This window comes from Orcinus orca, chromosome 2 (assembly GCF_937001465.1).
Source record: "Orcinus orca chromosome 2, mOrcOrc1.1, whole genome shotgun sequence".
NCBI lineage: Eukaryota > Metazoa > Chordata > Mammalia > Artiodactyla > Delphinidae > Orcinus > Orcinus orca.
The window spans coordinates 80,862,930-80,886,047 of record NC_064560.1 but is presented as its reverse complement, the minus strand read 5'-3'; the positions used below and the strand labels follow the sequence as shown (position 1 = coordinate 80,886,047).

Sequence of the window (23,118 nt, the reverse complement as noted above, 5' to 3'; positions counted from 1 at the left end):
TCAGTTTTAGATCTTCCTGGCTCTTTTTCTGGTAAGTGATTTTCAGTAGGAACCTAAACACCATACTTATTTTGTTATGAGGCTCTGGGTCTTATTTAAAATCTCTGTTTAAATAGGTGGGACCTTGGGAAACTCCTCCTGAGGGCAGAGGGGTAGGTGAGACTTATGGCATGAGGTTAGTCAGGGAAGGTTAGGGAAGGTAAGGTAAGGGCAGGTAAGAAGAGGTAGAGAATGACTCATTCTGGTACTCCATGAAAGTTCTTGAACTAGATTATAAGATGTCAAGAGGGTACTTCCTTCCCCAGGAATCTCTCCTTATTTCATAACCTAAGCCTCTCTAATAACCTGTATCTATGGAATCCAGGTTAGGGCAAATGCATTACTTCATTAAACTGAACAGAAACTGGTGGTTGTTCTAGATGATAATGAATATAAAAGTAGGTGCAGATTAATTTTGATCTACAAGTGAGACTGTGATCATCTGTAGTCTGGGGTGAGGAGGTGGGGGGTTGTGGGATAGAAATTCAGCTGTAGCTGTTGTGTAGATATAAGTGCAGGCATCCCCTACATTGCACACTTTCTTCCTGTCTCCCAGCCCCCCCAGAGTTTATAATGAAATATTGTCCCTGACATGTTAAGTGGCTCACACTTAACCAAAGGAATGACTTGAGAACTTTATATAAACTATTTAATCACCTGAATTATGAAAAAGTTCCCCAAGTAATTCCCTTCCTGATTTGGTGATAGGAACATTTTTCTTGGTAATTGTTGTCATGTGCTTTATAGCCTGAGTCACTTCATTGTACTTCTCAGAAGCAAAGAGGTCTGTGAATAGTCTGAATTTGGGTTATTTAGCTCCTCATTGTTCCCTGTAAAATAGGAATCCGAATATGCTCTGGATTAGATGGGAAATGGACTTTGGGGCTGGGGAAGGTAGAGGTGTCGAATTTTCCTTTCTGAGTGTTAGAACTCTATGGTGATTAATTGTTGGTGAATTGCCAAATTATTTCTGGGCACCAGTAATTTATTAGCTTCCTACAAGTCTCTAAAAGATAGAGTCTAAAGATCCATAGGGGACTCGTTATTTATAGATTTTACAGAAAAAAAGGATTCTATAAACCCGTTTGGGAAGCACAGGCTTAGTCAGATTCTCCAGGACCTCTTAGAGCCCTCGTGATAAATGGTGTGAGCTAGGAATCTGAGAGGATGTGGTAGGTGCTTTCTCTTTGTTGATGTGTATTGTTTGGGCAGTACTCTTAGCCCAACAGGTTTCCAAGGTGACCCTGCCCTGATTTGACAAGGGGAGGACTTTATTTTTTTTAATTTTATTTTATTGAAGTATAGTTGATTTACAGGGTTGTGTTGTGTTAATTTCTCCTGTACAGCAAAGTGATTGTTATAAATATATATTCTTTTTCATATTCCTTTCCATTATGGGATATTACAGGATATTGAATATAGTTCTCTGTGCTATATGGTAGGTCCTTGTTATCTATTTTATATATAGTAGTTTGTATCTGTTAACCCCAGTTTCCCAATTTATCCCCCATCCCTGCTATCCCCTTTGATAACCATAAGTTTGTTTTCTGTGAGTCTGTTTCTGCTTTGTAAATAAGTTCATTTGTATCCTATTTTAGATTCCAGATATAAGTGATATCATATGGTATTTGTCTTTCTCTTTCTGACTTCACTTAGTAGATTTGGTTTTTTAAATACATATTTTATTTTAGGACAGTTTTAGATTTAGGGAAAATTTGCAAAGATTTACTCATTTACCCCACACCCAGTTTCCCCGGTTATTATCATCGTACATTTGTATGCTACCTTTTATTATAATTAATGAACATATATTGGTAGATTATTTTAACTCAAGTCCATGCATTATTAGGATTTTCTTGATTTTTTACTTATTGTCATTTTTCTGTCCTAGGATCCCATCCAGGTACCACATTCCATTTAGTCATCTCTTTAGGCTCCTCTTGGTTGTGACAGTTTCTCAGGCTTTCCTTGTTTTTGATGACTTTGACAGTTTTGAAGAGTGCTGGTCAGGCATTTTGTAGAATGTCCCTCCGTTGGGATTTGTTGGATGTTTTCCTCATAGTTAGACTGAGGTAGTATGTTTTGGGGAGGAGGACCACAGAGCTAAAAGTACCATCCTCATCCTGTCATATCAAGGGCATATATCGTCAGTATGATTTGTCATTGTTGATGTTGACCTTCATCTTATGACTTTAGGTAGGTCAGGCCTCTCCACTGTACAGTTACTTTTTCCCCCCCCCGCCCGTCTATACTGTAGTTTTTGCAAGGAAGTCACTCTGTGCAGCCCACAATTAAGTAGTGGGGAGGTAAGCTCCATCTCCTTAAAAAGTGGAGTATCTACATAAATTATTTGGAGTTCCTCTGCATGAGAGATTTGTCTGTTCTCTCCCTTTCATTTATTCAATTATTTATTTATGGCAGTGTGGACTCATGGATATTTATCTTATACTCTGGTTGTACTTCAATACTACTTTATGGATTTTGTTTCTCAAATTGTTCCAGCTTTGGCCACCTGGGTACTTGTTCTGTTTGTTCCTGTGACCCTTTGATGTACCCTCATCATTGTGAATTTATGTATTTATTTTTTGACCACTTTCTTACTTCTTGGCACTCAAAGATGCTCCAGGTCATCTTGTTTATTTCCTGCCCAACACCTGGAGTCAGCTGTTTCTGAAGGACACCTGATTCTTTTTACTGGAGAATGATTAGGAAACAAAATCTTGGTGCTTGGTGTGTGTGTTCATTGCTCCTGGGGCATGTTTCTAGGCCCTCTAAATTGACGGAGTAAGGGACAGGTGTATGTATACAGTATGTATACTAATGCATGTATATGCACATATCTATGGTATTTCTATATATAACACTGGAATCTATATTAAGCTAAATGTGAATTTTGCCTTATGTCTCCAACTCTAATCCATTACCATATAGGTAATTCTAACCTCCTCCCACCCCAGTGGTGAGAAATCTGACTCCCACGATCTTCTACCCACTTACGTAATTGTTCAATTCCAGTATACATGCAGTGGTTTTAGAATTGTTAGGCCAGACCTCTGTGGAGAACAGCTTCATCATCTAGAGTGCAGTGCTAGTGTACGGTGCCTTACAGACTGGCTTATTTTGGAATTTACTTAGGTCAGCACCCTTTTCCTCCAACTCCGTCAGGGAGGTTCATACTTTTGTGATATATTTAGATCCATTTCTCACATTTTGCATTCCATCCTGGATCCTCTGACTTCCTAAATGATCTTCTTTTAAATTTGCATACATTAAGGTTTACTCTTTGTGCTCTACAGTTACATGGGTTTTGACAAATGCTTTATGTCTCGTGTTCACTATTGCAATATCATACAAAATTGTTTCCCTGCTCTAAAAATCCCCTGGGCTCCATCTCTTCATCCTTATAACCTCACACACAGCACAACTGATCCATCTGTTTACCATCCCTAGTTTTGCAGTGTCTTATAATTGAAATCATACGGTATGTTGCCTTTTCAGCCTGGCTTCTTTCACTTAGCAGTATATGTTTAAGGTTTATCTATATGTTTCGTGGTTTGATAGCTTATTTCATTTTATCCCTGAATAGTAGTAGTTCATTATAGGGAATGTAACGCAGTTTATCCATTCATCTACTGTAGGACATCTTGGTTGCTTCCAGGTTTTGCCAGTTATGCATAAACTGGCCATAAACATTAACATGAAGGCTTTTGTGTGGATAAAAATTTTCAAACCGTTGCGTAAATATCTAGGAGTGCATTTATCGGATAGTCTGGTGATACTATGTTTAGTTTTATGAGAAACTGCCAAACCGTCTTCCAGACTGGCACACCATTTTGCATTCCCACCAGCAGTAAATGAGAGTTCTTACTGCTCCACATCCTCTCAGCAATTGGTATTGTCAGTTGTTTAGATATTAATCATTCTAATAGGTGTGTGGCAGTATCTCGCTGTTTTAATTTGTAATTCCTTAATGACATGTTGAGCATCTTTTTGTATGCTTTTTTACCATCTGTGTATCTTTTTTGTTCAGGTGTCTGTTCACATCTTTTGCCTATTTTTTAGTTAGGTTGTTTGTTTTCTTCATGTTGACTTTTCTTCCAATATTTCAGATCCAAGTCCTTTATCAGAGACGTTATTTTGAGAAACCATCTCCCAGTCTGTGGTTTGTTTTTTCATTCTGGTAACTGTCTTTCACAGAGCAGTTTTTAAGTTTAATAAAATCCAACCTAGATATTTTAATTACTTTATTTTTTGCATGGATCATCGTTCCTTTGGCATTGTATCCAAAAGCTCATCACCAAGCCTCAGATCACACATACGTTATCCTATGTTTTCTTCTAGTTTTACATTTAGTCTTATGATCCATTTTGATTTTATTTCTGTGGTAGGTATTAGGTCCATGTCTATTTTTCTAGATATTTATCCTGCTTGGTGTTCCCTCACTTTCCGGGATATGTGATTTGTGTCTGTCATTAATTTTGGAAAGTTCTCAGCCATTATTACTTCAATTATTCATCTGCTCTGCTCCTTTTTATTTTGGTAACACAACTATACAGAGTTATACATTTTGAAATCATCCCAGAGTTATTAGATGGTCTATTTTTTTCATTCTTTTTCCTTTTTTGCATTTCAGTTTCAAAAGTTTCTATGACATATTTTCAAGCATATTTTCTGCCAGTGAAGGGGCTTCCTAGTGTGTGGAAACTTTTCCTCCTTCACAGCTCCCTCCTAGAGGTGCAGGTCCTGTCCATATTCTTTTGTTTCTGTTTTTCCTTTTTTCTTTTGCCCTACCCAGGTACACAGGGAGTTTCTTGCCTTTTGGGAAGTCTGAGGTCTTCTGCCAGCGTTCAGTAGGTGTTCTGTAGGAGTTGTTCCACATGTAGATGTATTTTTGATATATTTGTGGGGAAGAAGATGATCTCCACTTCTTACTCCTCCGCCATCTTGAAGGTTCCCCCTACCCATCTGTTCTTGCATGTTGTTTATTTCTCCTTTAGAGCCCTTTAACATATTGATCATATTATCTTAAATTTAGTGTTTGATAATTTCAACATCTGTGTCATATTACAGTCTTTTTCTGATGCTTGCTTTGTCTCTTCATACTTTTTTTCTTGTCTTTTAGTTGCCTTGTAGTGTTCTGTTATAAATCAGAAATATCCTATAAGGTAATAGAAATTGAAATAAATACACCTTTAATGTGAGAATTTATGTTATTTTGGCTAGTAGTTGGGCTGTAATGTTTGCTGTAGCTTTCTGTGCCAGAGGTTTCAGATTCTTCTAGTGTCTGTTTTTGTCTCCCCTCTTGATTTTGGTCTTCACTCAGTACCCCTCCTCAGAGGGAGTCTGCAGCTTTTTCAGTGGTTCCCACTGCCCTTATTCTGGAGTGTTAGTGTGGTGGGACGATGTGGGGGAGGGGAAGTGTTCTATAGGTTCTGTAGTGTTAGGGTTAAACCTCAGCCTTTCAGTGGGCCTGTCTGTGCTCCTGGGCTGTGGCCTTTACAAGTGTTTCCCTCCTATGATGGCTTTCGTCCCCTCCTTCGCATGGGATAGAAAGGCTCCAGGGCACTGGTGTGGGAGGAATGGTGGAGATCAAGCTCTGGAAAGGTTGGAGAGTAGCCTTTGCTATGGAGAAGGCTTTGGGTGGCCTGTTTCCTAAGAGTTACTCCTTCCATTCCTGTGCCAGAGTTACAAGGGGATCTTTCTTGCATATTTACCTTGAGAACTTGGTGGGGCTCCTGAAGATGAAATCCATGAGAGTGTAGGGTGTCCCCAAGGTTGTGGCTCCCTGGAGGTTTCTTATTCTCACTCAAGTTTATCCTCAGCAAACAGAGACTCATCAAAATGACCATGTGGGTGTTACTGCAAGTTTATGGCTCTAGTAGCCTCTGCCCCAGGTAAGCAGATCTTGTCTATGACTCTGTGAATTCGCCTGTTTTCAGATTTCAGTGTGGCACTTTACACTGCAACATCAAGCTCTCATGGGTCCAGCCAAAGTCACTGATTTTCAGTATGTTCAGGTTTTTTTTTCCTTGCTATAAGAGCTTAATTGTAAGCTCTTTACATATAGGAGCTGAAAAAAATGATTAAACTTTGATTTGTTTTTGAGTCATATTTATCTTCTTGAGTAACTTGTTGAGCTTCCTTAAACTGAGGGTTAGTTCAGCAATTCTGGAAATTTCAGTCATTATTTCTTTAAATTTTCTCCTTGAAGCTTTTTTATTTTATTTTTTTAAAGGTTATTTATTTATTTTTGGCTGTGTTGGGTCTTCTTTGCTGCCCGTGGGCTTTCTCTAGTTGCGGCGAGTGGGGGCTACTCTTCACTGTGGTGAGCGGGCTGCTTATTGCAGTGCCTTCTCTTGTTGTGGAGCATGGGCTCTAGGCACGTGGGCTTCAGTAGTTGTGGCACGTGGGCTCAGTAGTTGTAGCTTGCAGGCTCTAGAGCACAGGCTCAGTAGTTGTGGCTCATAGGCTTAGTTGCTCTGTGGCATGTGGGATCTTCCTGGACCAGGGATCGAACCTGTGTCCCCTGCACTGGCAGGCAGATTCTTATTCACTGCACCACCAGTGCCCCTGACAGTGTTCTTTTTGGTTTCTTTGTTTTTGAAGATTTTGTTTTTGAAGATTTCTCTTCCATTTTTGTGAGCTTCCATTTGCATTTAAGAAGGTATTTCTGTGATTTTCTCCAGCATTTCTAGGTGTTTGGTAGCAGGACAGTGTTCAGGTCATGGATTTTACTGTTTTGCTAGAACTAGAAGTGTGTCTCCTATGCATGGTCCCAGGACACTTTCTGTTTCCCATGTGCATGTTCTCCATTTCAGCTCAAGTTGCCCTCCTTGTGGCACTTCTGTGTCCACGTCCTTAATTGACTTAATCTCTTTGTGTTTTTCCTCTACATACTGTGGTTATCTCATGCCTTGCCTTCATGCCAGTAACTCAGTTTTCAGCTGGGTCTGTTTTGTTCCTTTCTGGCTCTAAGTTATTAGCCATGTAACCATATTGTTTTGGTTCTCAGTTCATTTGTTTAGCTCTGCAGTCTCCCTTTTATTTCATTCGGTATCTTATAATCTCATATTTGAAATCATGTTTAATTTGATCCAAGGCTTTATTGAGTTATATAGTAGAAAGAATTCATGGGAAGCATGCTTGTCTTAATTGGGCTTTTTTCCAGATTATATTTTGTATTTTAGTTGTGTTTATCTGCTTGCCTTCCTTTCTTCCTTGCATTTTAAATTATTTATGTATTCATTCATTCATTCATTGCCAAACTATGTTTGTGAATCTGTCATTCCAATTTTTTCATCTTGCCCATGCCTTATGAGGGTGTGTCTACTCATAGCTTTTAATTTTCTGTGCTATAATAGTGATAATTTTTTTCATATATATTCTTTCCTTTTATGTGATCTTTATTTTTGCTTAATTTATTAAACCAATTAATCTACATTGCTTGTAGAAATATTATAAATGTCAAATAACAAAAAAAGAAAACATTACTGCTTTCACTTCCAGCTCCTGCCTTCTTTCATGTATCTCATCCCTTTCCCTTCCCTTCGACCTTTTGAACCCACCTTGGCACCAGTTCCACACTGAGGGTTGTGTTGAGATCCCCTATCGCTAGCTCCTGTCTTCAGAGGACCTCGTTTTGATGGGACCTCCCATAGCCAGGTTCCCAAGAGAGTTTGTTGGAGAAGCCTGATGCTGGAGCTCCAGCACTGGTTTCCATGACCCAGGCATTTGTAGAGTCCAGCTCTTGCGTGCAGTTGCTTACCTTGAGTCCTGCCAGAGATAACTTGTTATGTGTGCTGTGTTTGTGAAGGGGATGCTTAGACACTGATTCAATCAGGATGATGGCTTCAGAATAAACGGAAATTTATTGTTTCTGTCCAGAGAGAGTTCAGATGAAGCTTGAGTGTTGGTTTACCAGTGTGACTGGAGTCCACCTCTTTCCCCCTCTCTCCTACATCCATAATCCCCCGGCCCCTCCACCCTTCCTCCACTTTCCAGCGCTGCTGACTCAAGATAGAGTCTCTTCTCTGGTTCTGCTCTCATAATCCATGCCCCAGGCTTCATTCTTCCAGATTTGGGTCCTCTTGGGGGAGACAGGGAGGCTCTTCCTCTAACAGAAGTGGAAAGAAGCCCTTTCAGTCCTAGTAAAAAGTGCACTCTCGAACCCCTTGCCCCTCCCTGGGGAGGCTGGGGCAGACTTTTCACACTGTACTTCCAAAACACAGACTCTGAACAACCCCCAAATGAGAACAGAGGTGGGGCCGGGCCCCTGGGTCCAAGAACCAGGAACACCTTGTCTTAGGAACACCAAGCCTGCACCAGTGGCTCTCAAACTTCTAAGCTTCCAGACCCCTCTACTCTCATAACAGTTATTGCAGATCCCTGTCCCCCCCCCTCCAAGTTTTTTTTACATGGGTTACATCTATCAATATTTATTACCATGTTTGAAATAAAAACTAAGAAAACATTTTCAAGTCCATGAATTCATTCGAAATAATAACCCTGTGCCTTGTTACCATAACTAATACTTTAAGAAAAATAACTATATTTTCCCAGGAAAAACACGTTTAGTGAGAAAAGTAGCACTGTTTTATATTTTTGCCAATCTCCTTAATGCCCAGCTTCATAGAAGACAGCTGGATTCTCTGGTCCACTTCTGCGGTCAGTCTGCTGCATCGTATGTCACGTGGTCTCTGCAAAGCTCTACCAACCGTTCATGAGTAAATGAGGGTGAAATAGGCTAATAACTTCTCATGATTGTGAAAAAGGTGTGGCTTCACTGATCCTCTGGAAGCATCTCAGAAACTCAGAGGTTCCCAGCCTGTAGTTTGAGAATGTCTGTGCTGTACAGATGCCAAAGGGAATCATTTTCTGTGACCATCAGCAAAGTGTTTCCTTAGGACATTGGGAGCAGAGTCACCTGGCGGCTGAAACACTGGTGTTGAGCTATGAGATGAGAATAATAATAGTACTGACTTCACTGTGTGGTTGTCACAAGACTGTAATGAATTTGAAAAAACAGTGTGTGTGTGTGTGTGTGTGTGTGTGTGTGTGTCACATTCAGAAGACTGCAAACTCTATTTAAGGTTTAGCTGTGTTATTTTCAAATATTTACTGTTATCCTCTGTAGTGAAAATCATGGGTTGGTTCACCTTTTGCCCATTTTTCTGTTGGATTGTCTGCCTTTTTCTTATTGACTTTTAGGCATTTATTTCTTATGCTGGATATGAGTCTTCTCTCAGCCCTAATATCTCGCTGACTCAGGGAAAATCACAGCCTCTCAATTTATTTTTCTGCCACCGTGGGTGGCAGGGTGGCGGGGACGAGGCTGGGAAGCTATGGCAGGGGCACTGGGTGTGTGGGATCTGGCTCTGCAGACCTTGCAGGCCCTGGTCACCTGGCTTCGCCCTGAGGGGGCCAGCCCAGGGGTGGACCAGAAGGGTGGCCATCCTCTGTGCTTACAACTCAGGAACTGGTCGATAGGTCCCCTCTTTTTTTAAATGGAAAATAGATTTATTAAGCATTAAATAATGTTCAGCTAACTTGTTATCCTTGTGGATACATGTTAGGTCCCTTCTAAAGCAGCTGGACAATTGGCAGGAAGGTTCCTCCTTGGGTTGAATTGCACTCTCCTGTCCGAGGCCACAGGTCTGCCCAGGTTGCCGGCTCCCTCTCGGAGCCCCTGGGCTTGTGCAGGAGGAAGAAGGAGGGCATGGGGCAGGGCAGGCACTTGGGGGTTGAGTGGGGAGCAAGATCTAGAAGGGTAGGGGTGCACACAGTGGGCGTGAGGGGTCGTGGCTTTGGTGTTGCAGGGTCATAGGAAGTAAAGGTGATGTCTTTTCCTCAGGATCCCATCCCCATCACTCTGGTGAAGTCCTTCTTCCTGTCATCCTCTGAAGGGGCTCTGTTCCTGTCCTCTGTGACTTGTCACCATTTGTAATTATAGGTGTGTCATTGTCGAATTATGTTATCCCACCCTCCACCCATATTTTATATTCCATGAGCTCAGGGACCGTGTCTGTTCAGTTCCCACTGTGCATGTCAGGCTGGCATAATGCCCCAAACAGGAAGTGCTCCAGAAATATTTGTCAAATGAGTGAATGAATGAATAAGCAAATGAACACTTGGCTGGACTGTGGGTTGTAGAAAGGGCTGTGTGCTGCCCTAAGGACTTGAGACTGGATTATTTGAACAGTACAGCTGGAGGAGGGCAGAGAGCCTGTCTGGAACTGAGCAGAGTTCAGACCCTGTGAGGGCCCTGCCTTCCATCAGCTCAGCTGCTGTAACCAAAGTACCATAGACTGAGTGGCTTAATGACATACATTTATTTCTCACAATTCTGGAGTCTGGGGAGTACAGGATCAAGGTACCTGCAGCTTTGATGTCTGGTGAGAGCCTGCTTCCTGGTTCATAGATGGCTGTTTTCTGACTGGGTCTTCACATTGCAGAAGGGGTGAGGGAGCCCTCTGGGGTCCCTTTATTAAGGACAATAATCCTGGTCATGAGGGTGAACCCACCCTCATGACCTAAACACCTTCCAAAGGCCCCATCTCCTAATACCATCCCCATGCAGGGTAGGTTTCAACATAGGAAATTTGGGCAACACAGACATTCAGTCTTTGGGGGGAAGGACATACTTCACAGGGGGGTGGGAAGGAAGTGGGACGCCTTGTCACCATGCAGACTGAGAGCTGAGACTCAGCCAGTGGGTGGCCCTGGGATGGGGGTGGTGTGAGGGGCCCACCTTGGGAACACAGACAGTAGCCTCTCTGCTCTGCTGGTCGTGCAGGGTTTTCCCGCATCTCCGTGGAGGCTCCCCCACCCGCATTGCTGCTCCTTCCGTTGGAGGCTGGCTGCTGCTTTGCGCTGATTACAGTTTGAAATGCCTGCTCAGTCCCATGCTGCCACACACCACAGAAATCTCATTTCCCTCTAATGAGGTTTCAGCTAACATGTTGGAAAGAAGAAAGCCTTTTAATTAGATTGGTCGTAATTGAGCTCCCAAACCACAGAAGCCTTTCTCTCAGAAGATAAAGACATGGATGCAATTAAAAGAAAGCCACGTGAATGGAACACTGGCTAATTTTAAGTTGATTAAAAACAACTCCTTAATAAGTTGAGGCAAGGGACATATGTCCTATAAGAGTTTATCAGTGCTTTCAAATAGTACTGGAGATTGGACTGGAACTAGAGCCCTCTTGCAATTCAGATGCATGGCTCTGTCAGCGACTGTTATCTCTGCACAGAGGATGGAGAGAGGTTAGCTCCACAGCTTTTTCTACCAAAACCCCTGGCATGTGTTATTTTGAAAAAGGGGATGTATTTTTCTTGTACAGAATTGGCAGCTTCTTCTGGACACAGCCCCTGGCCTTGGACCCTTGGGACTTGGTCCCCTGTCTTTCCCTAGGCAGCCTGATCCTCTCTGTGAGATTTACACCCACCTTCCTGCCTCCAACTCTCACCTCTCAGAGGCACCCAGGGTGAGCTACTGGGACAGGGGCATTGATGCATCAAAGAATCTCTGCCAGCTTCTTACGCATTCAACACGTTTGTATTTGAAGGAGAAGCAGCATCCATTTCTCACTTGTGTCCCTGCCCTGAGACCATGCCCCAGTAGATGGTGTTCTTTCTGCCACTGGGTCTGTTTTTGTGACTGCCATCAGGGAGCCAGGCCAGGTAGTTCCTGCTGGAGGGGCTTATGGCCTCAGCCTCTGGGTATCTCAGCATTAATAAGTACTTTCTCCTGGAGAGGGTGCAAATTGCTAATTTACAGAGTCTTTTAGGTGGGAATTGAACACGAAATAGTGAACAGCAGTCTCGGCAGAACTATTGCATGAAATGGGCTTGTTTGTCTCCGTGTGCACTGTGGCTTTTGCTAGGCCCTTTTGGGCTTTTCCAGCCATGCTAAAAAACCGGTTGCATCCCAGGTGGAAAGGCCCCATGTTGACTAGCATCTTCTTTGGGTGTCCAGTGCAGGGGCAAAGCCGTGGTCAATCTGCTCTCTGGAGCTTCCTGAAAAAAATGCAGCTTTGGCGCCCAGCTTGGAACCCACTCTCAGTTTGGAAATGTGGAAAGAGGGGCTGTTGACTCAGATCCAAGTGTGAATGGTTCCTTCATAAAGGAACCACCTTTCTGACCCTTAGTTTGCTCACCTAGACAGGATGTACCCTGCAGGTGTGTGTCGAGGGCCTGGGTGCTGCCAGGCTGATGGAGGATGGGAGGAAAGGCAGGCAGACCCTTGGGGCTCAGGGAGAAATGGGGCCCACGCAGCACTGTTAGCACAGGTGCCGCAGCTGTCATGGGGCGGGGCGGGGACTCCCTTCCCCGGGGGAGGGAAGCCTATTTCAATTTGCTTAAAACTCTATCCATTCTGCTAATAAACTTGACTTTAAAAGATTGGAATCTGCATCCCGTCTTATTTTTTAAGTATACAAATGATAAATAATGTGTAAGGAAAAATAAGATAAACGATTAGCAGGTATCATCTCGGGATGGTGGGGTTGCAGGATTTTAATTTTCTTCTCTATACTTTTCCATCTTTTGTAAGAGCTCTGTAATGAATGTATTACTTCAGCATAAATAGAAAAGCTGTGCTCTGGGGAAATGCTGGAGTATATTTGGAAGTGCTCCATGAATTCTATTTTCCACACACGCCAACCGTCCCAACCATCAGATTGGTATATGAATAAGGGTATCATTTCTTCTTATGTAAATCATATAAACCATATTTTTGACTTTTTTTTTTTTTCCTTTAAAGGATGAGAAGAACCAAGTGTTGACCACCAACATTTGGCTGCAAATGGTAAGTTGCGACCATGGCTTCCTGCTCTTGCTTCCACGATGCCTGTGCTGGAATCACAGTGAAGGTCCCGTAGGACAAGCCAGGACTGTCCTCCCACCTTCATGTATGCAAACAGTGAACCAGACCACCCCGCCTTTGCATGTCCTGCACTACACCCTGCAAGGCAGAAATATGCACAAGTTATAAGATGCAGGTCTGCATGTGCATGTCCACAGTCTGTACCCTAACTGGTCCCTAGGGCTAGGGAGTGTCTGCCCTGCTCCCCCTGGCTCCAGCCATGCACGTCTGAATGCGACAGAGTGACACCTAAGCCAGAGGCCTTCACACTTCCTGCTTCAGTGACACCCGCAAGAATTTTGAGAAGCTGTATTTTTTCATTCATGTATTTTAACCTTGACATCTAAAGTTCTAACCTCAGATTAATTAACTACAAATTATGGTACTTCCATCCAATTGTAAAACGGACGTTTAAAAATAAAACTGTCAGTCTCTATTTTAAATTGAATCTATTTAAATGCCATATAATTGGATGCCCATATCGTTAATTAAAAAAAATATACAAACAAGCCCTTCTTTAACTGGTTGATATTTTACATACTCCCATTTTCTCTCTGCACTTATATTTCTATTCCACTTTCCACACAGAATTTTATCCAAAGTGATATAACTTTATGTTTGAAACTCTTTTATTAATCATTCTGCCTTGGTTTTCTCAAATGTAAATATTTACATAAAAATTATTCCTTCAGAAAATAAGTGTTAAGAATTTTTCTTCTGGATCGATTTAGGATTATAGTGATTAATGCTACATAATCCCTCAAGGTGACACTTAATTACAAATTTTAATAAATAATTATTAAACATAAAAAATTGGAAATCTACCTCTCTACAAAAGATGGGGCTTTGGAAGAGATTGGTTCAAGATGGCGGAGTAGAAGGATGTGCTCTCACTCCTTTTTGTGAGAACACCAGAAGCACAACTAACTGCTGAACAGTCATCGACAGGAAGACACTGGAACTCACAAAAAAAGATACCCCACATCCAAAGACAAAGGGGAAGCCACAATGAGATGGTAGGAGGGGCGCAATCACAATAAAATCAAATCCCATAACTGCTGGTTGGGTGACTCACAAACTGGAGAACACTTAGACCACAGAAGTCCACCCACTGGAGTGAAGGTTCTGAGCCTCACTTCAGGCTTCCAAACCTGGGCGTCTGGCAAGGGAGGAGGAATTCCTAGAGAATCAGACTTTGAAGGCTAGCGGGATTTGATTGCAGGACTTCAACAGGACTGGGGGAAGCAGAGACTCCACCCTTGGGGGGCACACACAAAGTAGTGTGTGCGTCGGGACCCACAGAAAGGAGCAGTGACCCCGTAGGAGACTGAACCAGACCTACCTGCTGGTGTTGGAGGGTCTCCTGCAGAGGCAGGGGGGTGGCTCTGTCTCACCATTAGGACAAGGACACTGGCAGCAGAAGTTCTGGGAAGTACTCCTTGGTGTGCACCCTCCCAGAGTCTGCCATTAGCCCCATCAAAGAGCCCGGGTAGGCTCCAGTGTTGGGTCGCCTCAGGCCAAACAACCAGCAAGGAGGGAACCCAGCCCCACCCATCAGAAGACAAGTAGATTAAAGTTCTACTGAGCTCTTCCCACCAGAGAAACAGCCAGCTCTACCCACCACCAGTTCTTCCCATCAGGAAACTTGCACAGGCCTCTTAGATAGCCTCATCCACCAGAGGGCAGACAGCAGAAGCAAGAAGAACTACAGTCCTGCAACCTGTGGAATAAAAACCACATTCACAGAAAGACAGACAAGATAAAAAGGCAGAGGGCTATGTACCTGATGAAGGAACAAGATAAAACCCCAGGAAAACAACTGAATGAAGTGGAGGTAGGCAACCTTCCAGAAAAAGAATACAGAATAATGATAGTGAATATGATCCAGGACCTCGGAAAAAGAATGGAGGCAAAGATCGAGAAGATGCAAAAAATATTTAACAAAGATCTAGAAGAATTAAAGAACAAACAAACAGAGATGAACAATAAAATAACTGAAATGAAAAATACACTAGAAGGAATCAATAGCAAAATAACTGAGGCAGAAGAACGGATAAGTGACCTGGAAGACAATATGGTGGAATTCACTGCTACAGAACAGTATAAAGAAAAAAGAATGAAAAGAAATAAAGACGGCCTAAGAGACATCTGGGACAACATTAAACGCAACAACATTCACATTATAGCGGTCGCAGGAGGAGAGAGAGAGAAAGGACCCAAGAAAATATTTGAAGAGATTATAGTCGAAAACTTCCCTAACATGGGAAAGGAAATAGCCACCCAAGTCCAGGAAGCGCAGCGAGTCCCATACAGGATAAACTGAAGGAGAAACACAGCGAGACACATAGTAATCAGACTGGCAAAAATAAAAGGCAAAGAAAAATTATTGAAAGCAGCAAGGGAAAAACAACAAATAACATACATGGGAACTCCCATAAGGTTAACAGCTGATTTCTCAGCAGAAACTCTACAAGCCAGAAGGGAGTGGCATGATCTACTTAAAGTGATGAAAGAGAAGAACCCACAACCAAGATTACTCTACCAGGCAAGGATCTCATTCAGATTCTATGGAGAAATCAAAAGCTTTACAGACAAGCAAAAGCTAAGAGAATTCACCACCAAACCAGCTCTACAACAAATGCTAAAGGAACTTCTCTAAGTGGGAAACACAAGAGAAGAAAAGGGCCTAAGAAGCCAAACCCAACACAATTAAGAAAATGGTAATAGGAACATACATATTGATAATTACCTTAAACGTGAATGGATTAAATGCTCCAACCAAAAGACACAGGCTTGCTAAATAGATACAAAAACAAGACCCATATATATGCTGTCTACAAGAGACCCACTTCAGACCTAGGAACACATACAGACGGAAAGTCAGGTGTTGGAAAAAGATATTCCATGCAAGTGGAAATCAAAAGAAAGCTGGAGTAGCTATACTCATATCATAAAATAGACTTAAAAATAAAGAATGTTACAAGAGACAAGGAAGGGCACTACATAATGATCAAGGGATCAATCCAAGAAGAAGATAGAACTTATAAATGTATATGCACCCAACATAAGAGCACCTCAATACATAAGACAACTGCTAACAGCTCTAAAAGAGGGAACCGACAGTAACACACTAATAGTGGGAGACTTTAAAACCTCACTTACACCAATGGACAGGTCATCCAAACAGAAAATTAATAAGGAAACAGAAGCTTTAAATGACAAAATAGACCAGATAGATTTAATTGATATTTATAGGACATTCCATCCAAAAACAGCAGACTACACTTTCTTCTCAAGTGTGCATGGAACATTCTCCAGGATAGATCACATCTTGGGTCACAAATCCAGCCTCAGTAAATTTAAGAAAATTGAAATCATGTCAAGCATCTTTTCTGACCACTACGCTATGAGATTAGAAATAAATTACAGGGAAAAAAACGTAAAAAACACAAACACATAGAGGCTAAATAATACATTACTAAATAACCAAGAGATCACTGAAGAAATCAAAGAGGAAATCAAAAAATACCTAGAGACAAATGACAATGAAAACATGACGATCCAAAACCTATGGGATGCAGCAAAAGCAGTTCAAAGAGGGAAGTTTATAACTATACAAGCCTACCTTAGGAAACAAGAAAATTTTCAAATAATCTAACTTTACATCTAAAGGAACTAGAGAAGGAAGAACAAACAAAACTCAAAGTTAGCAGAAGGAAAGAAATCATAAAGATCAGAGCAGAAATAAATGAAGTAGAAACAAAGAAAATAGCAAAGATCAATAAAAGTAAAAGCTGGTTCTTTGAGAAGATAAACAAAATTGATAAACCATTAGCCAGACTCATTAAGAAAAAGAGGGAGAGGACTCAAATCAATAAACTTAGAAATGAAAAAGGAGAAGTTACAGCAGACACTGCAGAAATACAAAACGTCCAAAGAGACTACTACAAGCAACCCTATGCCAATACAATGGACAACCTGGAAGAAATGGATAAATTCTTAGAGAAATATAACCTTCCAAGACTGAACGAGGAAGAAATAGAAAATATGAACAGACCAAACACAAGTAATGAAGTTGAAACTGTGGTTAAAAATCTTCCAACAAACAAAAGTCCAGGACCAGATGGCTTCACAGGTGAATTCTATCAAACATTTAGAGAAGAGCTAACACCCATCCTTCTCAAACTCTTCCAAAAAATTGCAGAAGAAGGAGCACTCCCAAACTCATTCTATGAGGCCAGCATCACCCTGATACCAAAACTAGGCAAAGATACTACAAAAAAAGAAAATTACAGACCAATATCACTGATGAATATAGATGCAAAACTCCTCAACAAAATACTAACAGACAGAATCCAACAACACATTAAAAGGATCATACACCATGGTCAAGTGGGATTTATCCCAGGGATGCAAGGATTTTTCAATATACTCAAGTCAATCAATGTGATACACCATATTAACAAATTGAAGAATAAAAACCATATGATCATCTCAATAGATGCAGAAAAAGCTTTTAACAAAATTCAACACCCGTTTATGATAAAAGCTCTCCAGAAAGTGGGCGTAGAGGGAACCTACTTCAACATAATAAAGGCCATATATGACAGACCCATAGCAAACATCATTATCAATGGTGAAAAACTGAAAGGATTTCCTCTAAGATCAAGAACAAGACAAGGGTGTCCACTCTCACCACTATTATTCAACATAGTTTCTGGAAGTCGTAGCCATGGCAATCAGAGAAGAAAAAGAAATAAAAGGAATACAAATTGGAAAAGAAGTAAAACTGTCACTGTTTTCAGATGACATGGTACTATACATAGAGAATCCTAAAGATGCCACCAGAAAACTACTAGAGCTAATCAATGAATTTGGTAAAGTAGCAGGGTACAAAATTAATGCACAGAAGTCTCTTGTATTCCTATACACTAATGATGAAAAATCTGAAAGAGAAATTAAGGGAACACTCCCATTTACCACTGCAACAAAAAAAATAAAATACCTAGGAATAAGCCTACCTAGGGTGACAAAAGACCTGTACGCAGAAAACTATAAGATGCTGATGAAAGAAATTAAAGATGATACAAACAGCTGGAGAGATATACCATGTTCTTGGATTGGAAGAATCAATATTGTGATAATGACTATACTACCCAAAGCAATCTGCAGATTCAATACAATCCCTATCAAATTACCAATGGCATTTTTTTTACTGAACTAGAACAAAAAATGTTTAAATTTGTATGGAGACACAAAAGACCCCGAATAGCCAAAGCACTCTTGAGGGAAAAAAACGGATCTGGAGGAATCAGAGTCCCTGACTTCAGACTATACTACAAAGCTACAGTAATCAAGACAATATGGTACTGGCACAGAAACAGAAACATAGATCAATGGAACAAGATAGAAAGCCCAGAGTTAAACCCAGGCACCTATGGTCAACTAATCTATGACAAAGGAGGCAAGGATATACAATGGTGAAAAGACAGTCTTTTCAATAAGTGGTGCAGGGAAAACTGGACAGCTACATGCAGAAGACTGAAATTAGAACACTCCCTAACACCATACACTAAAATAAACTCAAAATGGATTTGAGACCTAAATGTAAGACTGGACACTATAAAACTCTTAGAGGAAAACATAGGAAGAACACTCTTTGATATAAATCACAGCAAGATCTTTTTTGATCCACCTCCTAGAGTAATGGAAATAAAAACAAAAATAAACAAATGTGATCTAATGAAACTTCAAAGCTTTTGCACAGCAAAGGAAACCATAAACAAGATGAAAAGACAACCCTCAGAATGGGAGAAAATATTTGCAAACAAATCAATGGAGATAGGATTTATCTCCAAAATATATAAAGAACTCATACAGCTCAATGTTAAAGAAATAAACAACCCAATCCAAAAATGGGCAGAAAACCTAAATAGACTTTTCTTCAAAGAATACAAACTGTTGGCCAAAAAGCACATGAAAAACTGCTCAGCATCACTAATTATTAGAGAAATGGAAATCAAAACTACAATGAGGTATCACCTCACAGCAGTTAGAATGGGCATCATCAGAAAATCTACAGACAAGAAATGCTGGAGAGGGTGTGGAGAAAAGGGAACCCTTTTGTACTGTTTGTGGGAATGTAAATTGATATAGCCACTATGCAGAATAGTATTGAGGTTCCTTAAAAAACTAAAAATAGAATTACCGTATGACCCAGCAATCCCACTACTGGGCATATACCCAGAGAAAACCATAATTCAAAGAGACACATGCCCCCCAATGTTTATTGCAGCTCTGTTTACAATAGCCAGGATGTAGAAGCAACCTCAATGCCCATCGACAGATGAATGGATAAAGGAGAAGTGGTACATATATACAATGGAGTATTACTCAGCCATAAAAAGGAACGAAATTGGGTCATTTGTAGAGACGTGGATGGATCTAGAGACTGTCATACAGAGTGAAGTAAGTCAGAAAGAGAAAAACAAATATCGTATATTAATGCATATATGTGGAACCTCGAAAAATGGTACAGATGAACTGGTTTGCAGGGCAGAAACTGAGACACAGATGTAGAGAACAAACGTATGGACACCAAGGGGGGAAAGTGGTGTGGTGGTGGTGGTGGTGATGTGATGAATTGGGAGATTGGGATTGACGTGTATACACTGATGCGTATAAACTGGTTGACTAATAAGAGCCTGCTGTATAAAAAAAGAAAAAAAAAGATGGGGCTTTATTTTAAATGCATTAATGTATTCATAGATGACATTTTTATTGCTAAAACTGAGACATCGATACAGATTTCACTATCAATTCTATAACTTTTAAAAATAGATATAGTAACGTATAGTTCAGAATGAAAGGTACTTTGTAACAACAGGTTTACTCAGTTCCTTGAACTTCTTACAGATTACATGCCAAAAATAATGAGTTTTCATCAACGTGTATCAGTGGACAACTTGATTAGTTTCTCCTTCAATTTTGCTGAAAACAAAAATTTAAAGAATTAAAATGCATCTGACCTTTGAAAGTATTTGTCACCCAAATTTTTAACAAAATTGACATAGACACTGGTATTTTGAATGGACTTTTTCTTGCTTCTTGGGTCAGTGTCCCTAGGTAAGAGTTGAGAAAAGGGAAATAGGTCTTTATTTGTGAAGTGGGAGGGGGATCCTTCAACATGGAGGCAAAGGATGCTCCCAGGCAATTCTTGGGCAGGTGAGTTTTAGTTGGCTACAAGTGGACATTGAGGGATAGAAAACAGAAAATGGATTTACTTCACACTGTCTGCTGTTTGTCCCAGGGGTACCCTTAGCTACGTCTCAGACCCCTTGCAGAACTTTCCTGTAGTGAATAAAGTAGGAACCTTTGAGAGTCTCCCCTGCAGGATTTAAAGCAACGTTCTTCAGTGTGTGGATCCCACCTGCACACCTGTGCCCGCCGACTCCAGCTTCCCTCCTTTTGCCAGGGGTACAGGGTCTGTGTTCCCCTGGAAGCCAGCCCTTCCTCAGTGGGCTTGGCTCTGTCTCCTGGCACCTGCTGAGAGCTGGGCTTTCACAACTGCCCCTATCGCCTGGAGCATCATAATAGTGTCTGTGAGCCACTCATTAGCATACAGACATGATGCAGTCTGTCCCCATAAATCCGCCCGGTGACTTCCTGCTTCCTCTTAACCTTTATGGCAAGGCTCCCCTGAGCAGTGACCCCTGCCCTACTGTCCTCAATCTCTCCACTTGCATTCTCACTTAAACTCACCTTCATCTGGCTGTGTGTAAGCAAAGCACTAACCCCCAGGTTACTACATATTATGAGTAATGTTTTTACCCAGTTTATTTTGATGAGAATTTTCAACTATACCAAGAAATTGAATTTATAGCACGCACCCATATACCTGCCTCCTGGATTCTATAATTAGCATTTTACTATACTTGCTTTATCCCATATCTGGGAATCTATTCATCTAGTTTATTTTTAAATGCATCTCAAAGTAGAATAGTGGACAGTGGTGCCCTTTCACCCACATATTTCATGGAGATCTCAAGAGTTCAGAGGGTTTTTTTTCTTTCTTTCAAGGTAAAGTATTTGCATACAATGCAATGCACAGATTCTGAGAGTGTATCTGTCAATAAATTGCCAGTAATGCCTTCAGGTCTGCAGCCCCCGCCCCCATCCCCTGCATTCAGGACTGTCATGTAAGGTATAGCTCTGGGAATCCTGGGGCATAATGCAAATGTTTCCTTTTTTACATAAAACTGCTTGTTTCCCAAGCCCTCTAAAGTGCAGAGCTGCTGTGGACATTTTTCTCCTGGAGAGAGAGAGACACTGAATTTGCCCCTGCCATGTCAGGTCATGTTTCCCTGAGTCTCTGTTTCTTAGCCCTCAGTAAGTGATTGATCTTCAGCAATGTATATTATTTGGTGATTTTTACAAGGGTGTTGGTTTCCAGGAAAAATGTAACTGGATTATTACTTACTGCATTGAGTTCAGGTTCTCCATAAATAAACATCCTTGCTTTGGAGGATGTCACCAGAGGCCTCTAAATTTCTTTCAAGCACAGTGTATTTCTAATTAAGACTTGCATTTGCAGAGGCACCTGCAGCTTCATTTGTTTTAAAACTCACTTTTTAATCTCATGTACCTATTCAACTAATCTTTTCAAGCACCTGCTTTGTGGAAAGCATTGAACTAGGCCATGTAAGGGGGGCCCAGAAAAGGATGAGACCCAGTTTCTACTTGCAAACCATTTCCAGTCCGGCTGTGTAATTTACACTCTAAAGAAGATTCAAATATCAAGACCAAGTACCTCCCTAGAGAATTGGCAGGAGGCAGGCTAGCTGTGTAGACCGTGGAGTTGGCAGGTGGGAGAAATCTCTGCTCTACAGAAATGGGAGGGAGAGGAGGAAAGGCACAAACTCTTCTGAATGTGATGATCAGGGAGCCTGAGTGTCTCTAGGTGTGACCTTGCTAATTAGTGCTTCTCTCCAGGTGGAAAACAAGTTGGGTGCCTTCGTAGCGCATGTCCTTAAAAAGCTGGATGGCACATTTATCTGGCACCTGTAGCTCATGGAGCAGTTGTAACAGTAGCTCCCAGCTGAATTTTAAGGAATCACAAGTATCTTGGATTTAGAGCAGACCTTAAAAGTTATCTAACCTCTGCCCTACCCAGTGTTTCCATCTGGAAAGCCATGGCATTCCTATTGTGGCCATAGCATGGCCAATGGGGAACTCAGATGTCACCCCGACAAGGCTTGGGAGCTGCCCCAGAGCCATGTGTAAGACGACCACCTTGATTCCTGCTCTTTGTGTTCTCCCAACTGGTGACCAGCCTCGCCTGCCCCAGCTATGGGGACAGACAAGAAGTGAGGCTCCATGCTGAAGACGGTCAAGGCCAGAGTCCCCAGGGAGGGAGGGCAGAAATGTGGACAGGAGGGGACAGAGGACCCAGGAAATTGCTCTCAGCAACTGGTTTATCTCTCCTCTCATTTCATGTTGCTGAATTCCTGTTCTGAAAACCTGAATCCACATAATCTTTTCTCTAGGTATTTCAACTCTGAGGTCAATATTATACAAATGATGGATTTTCTATACATTCAAAAAGAGAAACAGAGAAAACATTCTCTTTGACCTACAGTTTGTTGATTGTGTTTTCCTTTCTCTTACCTGCCCTTGATTTGTAGGACTTTCCAGTTATTTAGATAACCTGAAGGAAGAGAACGTGTCTGATCTTTCTGTTTACCTCTATATTCACAGGAGGAGGAAGCAGTTAGTGTATTTTCTCGGCAGATTAGTTTTATCATTTGGGGAGGCCTGTCAGACATAATCTGATTTAATCTACGAGAAGCCATTTCAGTTTCTAAAGAGACATTTGAGCCATCCAGGGACTTGTAGTTGCTTTAAAAAAAAAAATCTGTTGTCTTTAATTTTGGAATTTTGACCATTCTTCTGGTTTCAGGTTTCCCATCCTTCTTATGCTTATTTTTTACCTCCTAATTCTAATGATGGATTAGATTCTAAACCATATTTATTTCTAAAATGCTTACCTTCTTCATTTCTGCATTCTTTATCACTTTTCTCTGACAAATAGAAATGCCATACGTTATGCTCATAGATGAGATGTCGGTGGCTTGCTTAGGGCCATAAGAGTAACCCACGGTTAAGGGTGGTGTTTCAATCACTGTGTCCCACTGAGAGAAGAAAGTTTTAGGGCAGAA

At 41.3% G+C, this 23,118-nt stretch overlaps 1 protein-coding gene and 1 long non-coding RNA gene across 2 annotated transcripts in view; one reads left to right on the top strand and one right to left on the bottom strand.

The window, feature by feature from the left end:
• CHRNA7 (cholinergic receptor nicotinic alpha 7 subunit) overlaps positions 1-23,118 on the top strand; it is a 120,901-nt gene that overhangs the window by 31,118 nt on the left and 66,665 nt on the right. The window contains exon 3 of the mRNA XM_004285278.3: positions 12,800-12,844. Within this exon, the coding sequence (XP_004285326.1) occupies positions 12,800-12,844 (45 nt within the window). The remainder of the gene's footprint in view (positions 1-12,799; positions 12,845-23,118) is intronic.
• LOC125963675 (uncharacterized) lies at positions 19,991-20,437 on the bottom strand. The gene is made up of 3 exons (XR_007476022.1): positions 20,339-20,437; positions 20,185-20,251; positions 19,991-20,022 (listed from the first exon to the last, which is right to left on the bottom strand). It is a non-coding gene; the product is annotated as an uncharacterized LOC125963675 (long non-coding RNA).